The sequence below is a fragment of the Pavona decussata genome, unplaced genomic scaffold, assembly GCF_977016875.1.
Source record: "Pavona decussata unplaced genomic scaffold, jaPavDecu1.1 SCAFFOLD_163, whole genome shotgun sequence".
Taxonomy (NCBI): domain Eukaryota; kingdom Metazoa; phylum Cnidaria; class Anthozoa; order Scleractinia; family Agariciidae; genus Pavona; species Pavona decussata.
The window spans coordinates 886,597-899,306 of NW_028145574.1; the positions used below are offsets into that span (position 1 = coordinate 886,597).

The 12,710-nt window shown below is 38.3% G+C and overlaps 1 protein-coding gene across 1 annotated transcript; it reads left to right on the plus strand.

Annotated features, from left to right (window-relative positions):
* Window positions 1–1,241: 1,241 nt before the first annotated feature.
* Window positions 1,242–8,715, plus strand: LOC146464514 (mediator of RNA polymerase II transcription subunit 15-like). Its single transcript, XM_085129742.1, has 4 exons — window positions 1,242–1,326; window positions 1,468–1,561; window positions 7,392–7,443; window positions 8,060–8,715. Exons 1-4 carry the CDS (start codon window positions 1,268–1,270, stop codon window positions 8,098–8,100), a joined length of 246 nt encoding a protein of 81 aa, XP_084985868.1. The 5' UTR covers window positions 1,242–1,267; the 3' UTR covers window positions 8,101–8,715.
* Window positions 8,716–12,710: the final 3,995 nt, after the last annotated feature.

Genomic DNA, 12,710 nt, shown 5'->3' on the forward strand with positions numbered 1-12,710 from the left:
AAACGAAGAAGTACGTTTGGTGGCGTCGTCTACAATACCACAATTGATGTAATAAATATCTGGGCTCTTATTAATTTTTTTCAGTTTACGAGCTGGTGCTTGTCAACCAGGGCATTCATTAGAGAAGTACTTGATCCATTCCCTTGGACCAACTTTAATGATGACGATGGCACTGAACTCCTAGATATGATGATTATGGTGATAATGAAAATGTTATTCAAGCCACCTGGGTATTCAGCATTTCTGCTTCAGACTTTCGTAGTCTGTTCTAGGCGTTCAGTCGCAAGATGAAAAGTTAAAATGCGAGCGAATAATACAGAGGGAGGGAGAGAAAGGGCGAGAGGTCTTTCGCCCCGTGGTCTCCCCAGTCTCTTCTTGTTTTTTGTTTCAGTTTTGTTTCAGTTTTTTTTTTTCCCGCTCGCAATATTTTTCACCGGCTTTTATTATTCACTCGCTTCGCAATTTTCTTCACACTTCTCCCCACTATCTGAACGCCTGGAACAGGATAGTAAGTTTAGTAATAATATATAAGTAATGTTCTCCATCTTGGCATCACTACTCATTTAATTCAAACAAGAAAAGACCAGTTCTGTGTTGAGAAAACAACTCAATAAATTGCACGTTGTATTTTTCATTGCTATTTCCTGTTGTTCAGAGGGAAGGTTATTACATTGATTCATGGTAATAAGGCGTTTATTGTTTACAACAAAATATCTGTTTTAGAAGGAAGGGACGACTATTTCATACTGCGCGTTTACAATAATAATAAATATATTAATAAAGACTTTATTAACAGCATTTCCACAAAGTGGCTCTTCATCCGTTAATATCTAACTAATAATATCTAATAATGGGGTGGACAATTACTGGTTAGTGTTGTACCAGCCTTGGAGGTCCCGTGGGGCATATAGTTGCTTAAGAGAAAGTCAAAACCTGCGGCGGGAAATAGAATCTTCGAACTTACATCTTTCCAACCTCATTAGGTTAGGCTGATTAAAACGATATCCGGTCCTCTGAATTAATTCAAACGTTTCGGTTTTTAGATGCTAATGGATCCTCACATATGGAACACAAAAAGCTTTTTAAAGCTGATATTTAGCTGATTTTATGACAGGGCAATTCAAGAAAGGAACGAAAACAAACAAGGAAATTATAAAGATCAACACTACTTTCAGACGCATGCACGCTTTTTGTATCTACTTTTTCTGGGTTTTTGTCAAAATCACTTAGCCGAGGAGGTCTGGAAATGAGTTAAGTCTCGAGCAAAATGGCGTCGAACGAAGATTGGCGTTCTGCTGCATTCCGGCAAAGAGTTCTTACTCAAATGTAAGTGTTCACTTTTCACGACGCAAAAATTGACTGCTGAAAACCAATTGTTTTGGTTTGTCGCTAGATGGCTGTCTAATAGTCAACCGACAGCGTTTATTACATTTTTTTATCTTCGCGCTTCGTACTTCCGTTTTATAGTGAGGAAGCAGTGAACAATTCAGAGGATCCACATGTGAGGACGAGAGACCCTAGTTATATGGAGAGTCAAGTGTACTCCAGGGCCAGAACAAGGGTTAGTGAATTTGTAGGTTATATTTTTATACCTGCCAACTTTAATTTTTCTTAGTCAAACGCGTGAGATTTTTGTCTCGTCATGACCGGGATTTCCGAAAACGTCAAAGCCGCTTCCGAAGATTTCCGACGATTTTTCCAAGACTTCCGAACGTTGACAAAAATGTCCGAAGATACTCCGACGACTTTTGAACACTTACCATTCGAACGGATTGTAGACATTTGAAAGCTTTTGCGATTGTTATAAAGAGCAAAGAAATGATACAGGGCAAAAAACTTCCACTCGTCCGCCCGTCCGAGACGAGTACTCTCGTATCTAGGACGAGTGGATTTCTAAAAGCACTTGTCCTACAGGACGAGTAGATTTTGCCTAAAAGAGATGTTCTTTTCTACTGAGGTCTGAGTTCCCGAGCATTTTGGACATTGTAAACTAGCCTGAGTTTCGCGAAGTTTGGTTTCTTTTCATGGCAACTTTCCGGTTTTCCGAGAATATCTGGTTCTGTTGTTTTGATGAAGACTGGGATCCACATACCATATATGGAAATGATGACCTTGTTTGAGACAAGGCTTCATTATATTAACACTTGAACGAGGCGATTACCGTTGTGGCAAGTTTTGTGATTATTAAAGAAGTAATAAAACCTGTGAAAAAAACATGAAGAAAGTCGAATTCAAAAATTCCAACCAACATGGAAAAAAGAATTTCCCTGGGTTAAAATTGATGCGGAGAAGAATGAAATGTTCTGCATTGTGTGCCGCAAGTATCCGACAGTAGCCGATAAAGCGAGCCGACTTTATGTCGGCATCAATGGATCGTCCGCCACTGGTTTTCACCGTGATTCTCTTGCGAGTCACGAGAAGAGCCATTCTCATTACTTTTGTTTTCAACGAGCTAAAACGAAGAAAAACCAGAGCAGGCGCCGCTACAGCGAATAAGCCTTAAAATCGACGAGGAGTCAAAGGAGTCATCTTAGATCGCAGTTTTAATGCCTCATAAACGTGCTGCATTTTCTCAAGACGTGTATAAAGAATGTGAGTAATCCCTGATGTGTCTGTATGAAATGGTGTTGTATTAAAAAGTGCAAAGAACAACATAAATTGAAATAACTGTTAAAATAAATACTTGAGATTTGGTACAAAACAGATTATACAATTTCTACGCATTTTTGTGACATTTTGTTATTTCACTTTAATAATTTTTTCGGACTAGTAAATTTAACTTTCGGACAACCAGAATCTGAACGTTACTCGTCCAATGGACAAGTGGAATATAAAAAAAGTTTTTTGCCCTGTGATACATAATAAATCTGAAATGAAATGAAGTTTTTTTGGAACAACTCATCTGGATTTGTGAGTCAGGCGTGAGAAATTGTCCTTGATGCATGAGATCGATGTCTTTAGCCCACAGGCGTGAGACTCACGGATGATGCGTGAGAGTTGGCAGGTATATATTTTCATTTAACTTTGACGTATTTAGGCCAAGAATTGTCGAGTTCAACCCGTTCAAGTTCGCCCCCAACTTTTCAAGTTCGCCCCCCACATTTCGAGTTAGCCCCTTACATTTCTCATTCGACCCTTACATTCAACCAAGTTCGCCCAATCGGTGTATCGAATTTTCCCACTAATTTTAATCAAATTTCAAAAGCCCAGTGAATTCTGTTACCACGCAGTTGACAGAAAATAAGAAACAAAACAAAAGCATAAAATAAGAGATGATATTGGTTATGACTTTCATAGAGTTTGTGGCTCCTAAAGGAGCCGTTCAGAATGACCTGCGCCACAAGGCAGCAGGTCACAGATCGAACGGAGTACTGCTGGTCTAATCTGCTCGAGGGCCGTAGAGATTGGGGGTGTGATGAAATAATTTGTTTTGATTGGTTGCTTAAAAGTATATCAATACAATAGACCCACGCGAATTACACAATTGCACGTGCGGTATGAGTTTTATTTTATATTCGAATTTCATTGTGTTAACACAGGTATTCATATTCAAATTATTTTCCATGCGCGGGCGTTACAAACGGTAAGGAAACATTTCACACAAAAGTAGTTTTAATAACACAAAGTTGCCTATCAGTGTAGCGATGCGATGATGTCAACTCTGATTTCTGTTGTACGTGACTTGATTTCCTGTTGTATACTTTGATTTTAGCATTCAGTTAGTGTGTTAGGGGTCACAAACCACTAAACGAAAACAATTTGGGAAACAATGAGTCTGACAGTATTCAAGTCTAGACTAAAAAAGCTATTATATTAAACATAAGGCGTGCCTTTAACTTGACAAAATGCTGTCTTGTGGTAAAATACATGGTTTTGATTACTGGAATACTGGTGAGTTATTCATATTCTAATTAAGTTGAAATTAAATATCACGTCTCTTTTTTCAAAGTGTCACATGAGCAATGCCAATTAGTGGATAACTTGTAACTTTCACTTTTACTTTTACTTTTCCAAACAAAGGTTATATTGATGCAAGAGGCAAATTCTATTAGCACATGTAGTCAAATTAAAGGCTCGTGTTTATACAAACAAACATTTCACACTGGATAAGATTTTTACTTGTTCGATAAATCTTGCGAATAATTATTTATGAGCGGTTCTTAGGTTTTTATTGTATGCTTTTGATATCTTTATTTTAGATCAAGGGTCGAACTCGAAATGGGGAGGGCTAACTCAAATGGGTCGAACTCAACACAGGGCGAAACCTTGTGCTACCCTATACAGGACTACAAAAATTGTTCTTCGGGTTCATAGAGGGGAGAATGCTTCACGTCAATGCCCAATTCAGCGACATTTGTACAGATATCTCTATTTAAATGGGCATTTTCACTTTTCTCTATTTGATTTTCATGCTTAAAACTAAGCGATGGAAAAATGTGACGTCCGATGATATTGGTCATATGAGTGCGCAGTGAATGATGATATATTTTAAGATAATTGAGCATTTACATGTAGCTTATTCCAGCAAAGACACTCGATTTTTAACCAGAGAAAAAAGACTGTTATGATGTGCTGAGGGTATTTAGCCAAATTAATTAGACGCTTTGGCTGGTCGATAAACAGGATTAGTGCGAATCCGATCCAGTTAATGTCATATAAACGTTTTAATGTAAGCAGATTCCAGAAAAAATAAGTTTATACCATGACTGAATCGATTAGTTTCTATACGTTTCATTCCAAAATAATGTACTTGGCAAACCAGTTTCAAGGTGTTTGGAACTAGCCATTGCTAAAAATACCAATGGATTTTATAATTAACTAAACTTAGATGTGACATTGATCATGATTCCTGCTAATAGACAAATTAGTCCATACTAAAGCTTGAACATCCTAGATTCAAAGGTTGTTAAAGTTAGTGACAAAGTGTCAGCCTTGATGAAAACAAAAGACAATAATTTTAATTTACACTTATATACAAACAAGGGACAAACCAAATTGTTTGCATTTATTTAGAGAGATGAGCTCATTATTATTACAGTAACACTTAAGGGCAAACTTATTTTTAAGTTAGTCTTTTTGATGGTCATACTCTTTGAAAACAACAATTAATACAATTATTATCTAGAAGGGGAGCTCTGCTGATGATTTAATATTGACCTTCTGACTTGTAATTTTATAAAATAGCACCCTTTTGGAGAGCATATATTTTTTTTCTGAAAAAGTCAACTGCAACTGGTCTGAATTAGTTTTATAGTTGCACTTGAACATCCCTGTGTGACCATCTGTTGTAAACAACTCCTTGCTTGTGCTACTAAATTTTTTTTCTATGTTAGGAAAAAAAATGAAGACTCCTTGATAATGATCTCCTTTCCTAGCTTGGGGATGCCTTTTTGTGCATATTTATAGCCACAGGTGGTTGCTTTTGGGAGTTCAAAGTTTTGTATTATCAGGCAATTTCAAAATGGGGAAGTAAGACTGATTCTTTCACATAACAAAAACTGGGAAGAAGTTAGTTTAATGACGGTTAATTTTGTGTTGGTTATTACACAAAACAAGGTGAAATGCTACACTGAATTCTATGTGATGAGAAGTGATATTGGGTTTACTTTACATATAAATGGGATGTTTCATCCCCTTTACAAGAGGCTCATCTTCTTGCCTTTGGTGGGGCTTTTGTGTAATTATGCACTTGATAGTTTGGCGTTCAATTCATTCCCATAAGCTGGGAAGTAAGCAACAAATCAGTGAATTTTTATACAAATGTGAACTGCAGACTAAAAATTTTGGAGTATGGATTGGGTAGAAAATGTATGGTGGGTTTTTTTGTAGTGGCTGCTTCTTGTGACTGCTTCTGTGTGTCAGGCATTCCCCACGGTACAAAACTTGGGCCCTGGCTATTTTTGTTGATGATAATTGACCTTCGACTAGATGACACCTGTACCTTGTAATATGTGGATGACACTACCGTTGCTGAGATCGTCCCCAGGGATTCACACAGTGAAATTCAGAGAGCTTCAGCAGCAGTCGAGCAGTGGTCAAGCAACAGCAAGCTACAGTTAAATGTAGACAAGTGCAAGGAGACTATTATTGGCTTCAAGCTAGTTAAGCATGACTTTGATTGTGTAACTGTGAACACGAAGGGACTCAAGGTAGCTGATCACACCAACCTACTTGGGGTTACTATATCTAATAACCTCAAATGTAACAATCATTCGTATCTCTTATGTCATCAAAAGGGCATTGCTTGGGTGAGCAAATGTTCCATCTGCTGATATGTTCAGTTTGTACTGCACCTGCATTGGGCTGGTTCTCGAGTATTGCGTGCCAGTGTTTCATCATGCGCTTCTGGAATATCTGAGTGATGACTTAGAGAGCATTCAGAGGTGCCCACTTTCTATAATATTAGCACATTCAAAGACAGGCGCCAGGAACTTTGTGCAATGTTGAGTTTGTCATTTCCAGCTCCACTTACGAGCTTCACCATTTACTACCAGCAAGGCCCATCTCACATTATAATTTAAGGTGGTAACGAACATTTAACCCTCCAACCTGTCGTACTTATCGCATCAAGAGCACTTTTTCCCACAATGTCAGTCAAGAATTACATTGTAGAGTCTAGGAGTCTATTAGGCTTGAGTTTTTACTTCAGTTTTTTCACCGTTTGCAGAAGTTTTGTCCATTTACAGTATTCATTAAAACTTTGGTAGATGTTTTAGTAGTTTCAGCCATGTATGTTACTTGTATATAGTTGGATTTTATCTTATCAGTAATTCGTTATTAACACTATTTAAAGTTTGTAAATTTTTACGCAATTCAGCTGTAGTGGGCTGCAATGTAAAATGTGAATAAAGTTTCTATTTATTTATCTCATGGAGACGTTGAAATGTTATTCGTTTTTATTAGCACTCATTTTCATTTTCAGCTGAAAAATGGAGATGTTGCCAGGCATTCATCTGAAATCTTGTCAAAAGCGATATCCCATTTTGCCATTTTTCGTAGGGATTTTACAACTACTGTATCTTGCAGTTTTTTACCCATTTCTTGGTTTACTTTTATACCTTAGTATGTGTTTTATATCCATTCCAGGCCATGTGTCCACTGTCTGTAGCTGCCATAGTCCAAATTGTATACTGTCTGAGACATAATATAAATCAATACTCCTGATGTTGGTGATCAAGTCTAGCATTTTAATGCTGTACAAAATGGAGCTCCATTACGTTTCAAGACTAACTTTTTAGCAAATACACAACAATGATGGAGTCTAATGGTTAGTTATACAGTCATGTAAAAGTCAGTCTTATGGTCCTGCCCAGATTAAAGGTTTTTCTATTAAACCCATAACCCAAAATATTTAATGTTTATTTTTAAGGAAATTTATCTTTCTATTTTAGAATGAGTACCTTTCATATGTTGCTCGTCTTTTGGTTTATATTCGAGACATAAGTAAGTATTGTCTTTTTCTTATAATATTTTTAGTTGGCAACACTGGTCATCACAGTGCCCGCAAACCATGTGATGTAGGCTTTGGGTGGCCCCATGTCTTTTTTTATGTTCCAGGCTTCACCAGAGAGGCACCATGGTTATGGCTAAACCGCAGTACTTTGAGAGCTCAAAATTGAGATACTATACTTTTTGTGATTTTGTGAGTTTACAAAATTATTTTACAAAGAGTTTCAAATTTTTTGAAATGAAGTATTTTCAGACTAACCAGCAGTGTGTGAGTCTTCTTTGTCCATTTGAATGCATAAAAATAAAATGTTTGGAAAACCAATGTATCTAATGGTCCCTTAAACATTTTTAGTATATCGCAAAATAATTTAGTAAACTCACAAACTCACAAAAACTCTCAAAGTGAAAACCTTAGGACTTCTCTTAATTTTTACATTTGACTGTGGTTGAGGTCATAGCATAAAACTCTTTGGAGTGCATGCCCAACCCACTGCAGTCTTAATTTCCTTAGGATGACATTGGTGTTTTTCTTGATCTGTTGGTCTGTTGAGATCCTGAGCCAGGGTATACTGACATACAAAATTCAGTTTTGAATTTGTTTGCTTTTTAGGGCGTCGGGAACAACAACAGCCAGAAGCACCAGGGGCGTAGCCAGCCATTTTTCCGTTTAAGCCCAAGTTGTACAGCATAAGTCATATCAAAGTTTACCAACGTACAACGTAGTCAACAATCTAATGCTTTAATTAATACAGATGCACAGCTGATTCCTTTTCCTTGTGGGATTTTGTTATATTGAAAGGAAAATTTAAAATTAATAAAGACTGCCTGGCCTGAGGAAGGGTTCATCTTTTATGGGATAGGGGGGCTGGTGGGATTTAGGGTAGGGCCATGCGAAAAAAAAAAAAAGGCTTCAAAGGGGGGGCCAGCCCAAAAACAATAAAGGAAAAGGGAGAGGGGGGGTCGGGCAAAATAAAACCAGGGTGGAAGAGTTTTCAATATTAATACTTAATTTTTGTTTATTACTAATTATTGTACCTTATAGCTATGTGTTTTGTTTACAACTCCATGTCACAGTCTTACATTGTAGTGCCGATATTGTATCAATATTGTAGTCTTACCCGCCAAGATTAGCTTAATTATACGCGGCTTTGCGTATTTGTTGGAAATAATAATTAATTGTAAATAATTTGTAAATTGTAAATCGATGTTAACACAATATTTTGCTGTTCTGTGAAGATTAATGTAAAATAAACTTCCTAACATTTATTATGCTTTTCTATCGCTTCAAACCATACCCGGGTACCAAAGGGTTCTCTTTCCGTGAATGGCCACCGTGAGAGTGAGCCACGAAGGCGGCGAGCAAGTCGCATTACCCTTTTGCGGCACGACCGCTCCACGCGAAGAAAATGAAAAATCTCTGGCAGCCAAGTCAACATTACAATGCAGTGACGCTACACCAGGGTTTAAGCCATTAGACAAGGGGGTGACCGCAAAGTTCCGATAAAAGCGACCGTCGTTACTTTCGGAATTAGCAGCCTGTGGACTCGTTACTTTCGGGGAGTCGTTATTTTCGGGGAACAAAAACCATGAAACAAAGCTAGCGCTAGCTCTTTTTTCCGAAATGAAAATTAATATGATTCGCACAGAGTTCAAACAACAGACAGAATAAAGACCATTCTAACGCAAGAGTTCCAGACGACATTGGGGCTTCCACCTCCAGGCGCAACGAGCAAGATTCAACCAATGTATTTTTTTTAGAAGAGTGTTGACAGACTCACTACCAAACACTTGTTCGCAAACCCAGAGCTATTTATTAGTGGGAAAGTAAGCGCTAGTGATCGGCGTGTGTTTTTCACGAAATGGGTGGGCACGACATGGCAAGAGATCTCGCGTCGGCTGAAAGACACAGTTATCCGTTCATTTGTGAAATGTGATATTGCACTGCCCATTCCTGGTAACAGGGACAGTGAAATAAACAGCGATGGTCTACCGGACTACCGCATGTGTGAATCAATCGATGTAGAGGAAATCCAATTCTTTTCTGACTCAGGGGAGGAAAGCTAAACTCAGTCTTTTAGTCCTTGACACACCAATGTGTTTTATAGAGTTTTCAATTTTAATTTGAAGAAACATTCCTGTTGTTAATACGAAATTACACCAGTTTAGTTTTCACATTATGCCATCAGTGAATTGATGTCAAGGATAAATGATGGTTTAAGGCTCTCCGTTGTTGAAAGTGCGTTATCGTGATCAATTTGTCAATACACGAAGATATTAGTATTGTACATTAAAAATTTGACTATAGATTGGAAAACAATAAAGGCATTCGCTATGTGTATAACATGATTTGGGGGGTCGTTATTTTCGGAGGGTCCCTACTATCGGAACTTTACGGTAGTTTCTAAAAATCTGTTGCTGCTGTGCTGTGTCAGTGGAGGAGTGGAAGCGAATATTCAGTTAGTTTGGTTTAGCGCCTTTCGGCGCTCTGACGAAGGGCTAGCGCGCGAAACGTTGGCTCTAGAATCTCTTTACCGTGACCAAATAACCTTCAACTTGGTTAAAATTTCTAATTGTTGATAGACCGCTATGGTCTACAGTCTTACAGACCATAAACATGCATAAAATGACGTTATAAAATATTCAAAACTCAAGTAGAACCATGAACTGCAGGTGAGTGATTTCACTTGCAAAACTATGAGTGAAATTGGCTTTTTTTTCCTTAGAGAGTGTGCACGTTACATATGACGTTGCCTGTACTCATATCTTTTAGACAAAATAGGAATTTTGACAGTTATTATAAAAAATTTACTTATTCATCGGCATTACCCAAACGATCCCATAATGCTCCACTCGTACCAGTCTGCCCCAAATTTCTGGAGTGGATACTCCCGGCGAAAAAGAACCACTCATCGCCATTCAAATCCTAGCAGTATGCAGGATGTTTGTCCCATGAACCTAGTTTAATGGCCTAGCTCTCACGAGTCATAGCTCACGACCTTCCTAACTAGTAATCGTACTAAGGTCATGGGTTCGACTCCTGTTGGGAGAACTTGGATTTTCTTTTTCCGAATATGTCTGTGTAACTAACTGAAAAAAAAAAGTCTATCAAGAATGACAAATATAAATCACGCTGTTACGAGCACCTAGTTGTGATTCCGTCGATTTGGCGAGAAACACAACAAACAACAGAAACAATGCCCTGTTCCTCAAAACAATGGCAGCTGCTTCACTTGGGGCCAAACAACCGTTGGAAGGTTTCACTGGCGTGTGAGCAAGAGAGGCTGGGAAGCATGATTTCTTATAGGTATGGGAAAATGGGACGGAATTATCCAACAAATTGGAGGGTTAAGCCCAGTGCATCATTTGTGATGACCCAACTAACGTCTTTGAAGAAGACTTGGATTGAAGTATAGTATATACTTGACATGTCTTGATAGCGCGGATTTGTGGCGAATCTAAAAGGAAACAGACGAAGAAGTACGTTTGGTGGCGTCGTCTACAATACCACAACTGATCGAATAAATATCTGGGGGCTTATTGATTTTTTCAGTTAACGAGCTGGTGCATATTCATTAGAGAAGCACTTAATCCATTCCCTTGGACCAACTTTAATGATGACGATGATAACTCCTAGATATGATGGTTATGGTGATGATGAAAATATGATTCAAGCCGCCTGGGTATTCAGCATTTCTGCTTCAGACTTTCGTAAGTCTATAGTCTGTTTTAGGCGTTCAGTCGCAAGAAAAAAGTTAAAATGCGAGCGAATAACACTGAGGGAGGGAGAGAGAGGACGAGAGGTCTTTCGTCCCGCGGTCTCCCCAGTCTCTTCTTGTTCTTTTTCCTGCTCGCAATATTTTCACTGGCTTTTATTATTCACTCGCTTCGCAGTTTTCGAATTCTTTGCACTGCTCCCACTATCTGAACGCCTGAAATAGGATAGTAAGTTTAGAAATAATATATAATTAATGTTCTCCATCTTGACATCACCACTCCTTCATTTCAAACGAGAAAAGACCACGAGAATGATTTCTTATTCAGTAAGTGACACAGGCATACTCCGATAAACAGATTCCGAGTGCTCCTGTGAGGAGTCGAACCTAAGACCTTCTGATTACTAGTTCAGATGCTCTACCACTGAGCTATAGGAGACTCGTGGGAGCTAAGGCCATTAAAGTAGGTTGATGGGACAAACATCCTGCATACTGCTAGGATTTGAATGTCAATGTGTGGCATATGCGCAATGTAATGTTTAAAACACGAGCAGCAGTGTTTTATCGGGATTTAAACCCGGTTTTAGACCCGATGAAACACGTGCTGCGAGTTTTTTGAACGGCTTCAAAAACATTCCTGGAAAAGCGTATGTCAAGAGAGTTCGTAACAATGATTCTTTTGTGAACGTTGGAAATTAGCATACGCGAAAAAAACCTTAAAAAGGAGAAGGTTTTATCGGGTTTTAAAACCACTGCACGTGATGTTTTATCGACCATTTGATAGGTTAGTGGGCTTAAGAATTATCAATGAGTTTTTGAAATCCATCACATTCATTCCAAGAAAAGACCAGTTCCGTATTCAGGAAACAATTTAATAAATTGCACGTTCTATTAATCATTGCTATTTCCTGTTATTAAGAGGGAAAGGTTCTTATACTGATTGATGGTAATAAGGCGTTTATTAAGGAGAAGTGTTTAAAACAAAACATCTGTTTTAGAAGGAAGGGACAACTTTTTCATATTGCGTATTTACAATGGGGTGGACAATTACTGGTTTAGTGTTGTACCAGCCTTGGAGGTCCCGTGTGGCATATAGTGGCTTAAGAGAAAGTCAAAACCTGCGGCGAGAAATAAAATTTTCGAACATACAACTCGCCAACCTCATTAGGTTAGGCTGATTGAAACGATATCCGGTCCTCTGAATAGGCCTTATCACGGTTTTCGACGCCATTTTGACGAGAAGGCAAACGGGTGTGAAATAACAGTGTTTGTTTGGAAATCCGATGTCAAATAATTTTCATAAAACATCGCTTCTGAAAAATTCATGAATTGGAAACTTTTGGCATTAGGAAAAGGATTTTAAGAAAAAAATTGGAAGGATGTAGCTGTGCCAGAAAGCGTCCAGTCGTGTTTTGAACTTTCTATACATTTCCCTGTATTTTTTTCCCGCGAACTATTTTTAGTAGCAGTTCACTGCTGGTTCGCTTTACAGGTAAATGTATGGAAAGTTCAAAACACGACTGGACGCTTTCTGGCACAGCTACATCC

Bases quoted from the DNA above. Each gene is read 5' to 3' on its own strand.
- LOC146464514 (XM_085129742.1), top strand. From the start codon at position 1,268: ATGGCGTCGAACGAAGATTGGCGTTCTGCTGCATTCCGGCAAAGAGTT. The intron at 1,327-1,467 runs GTAAGTGTTCAC...TCCGTTTTATAG, and splicing joins CAAAGAGTTCTTACTCAAAT to TGAGGAAGCAGTGAACAATT. The intron at 7,444-8,059 runs GTAAGTATTGTC...TTTGCTTTTTAG, and splicing joins GGTTTATATTCGAGACATAA to GGCGTCGGGAACAACAACAG.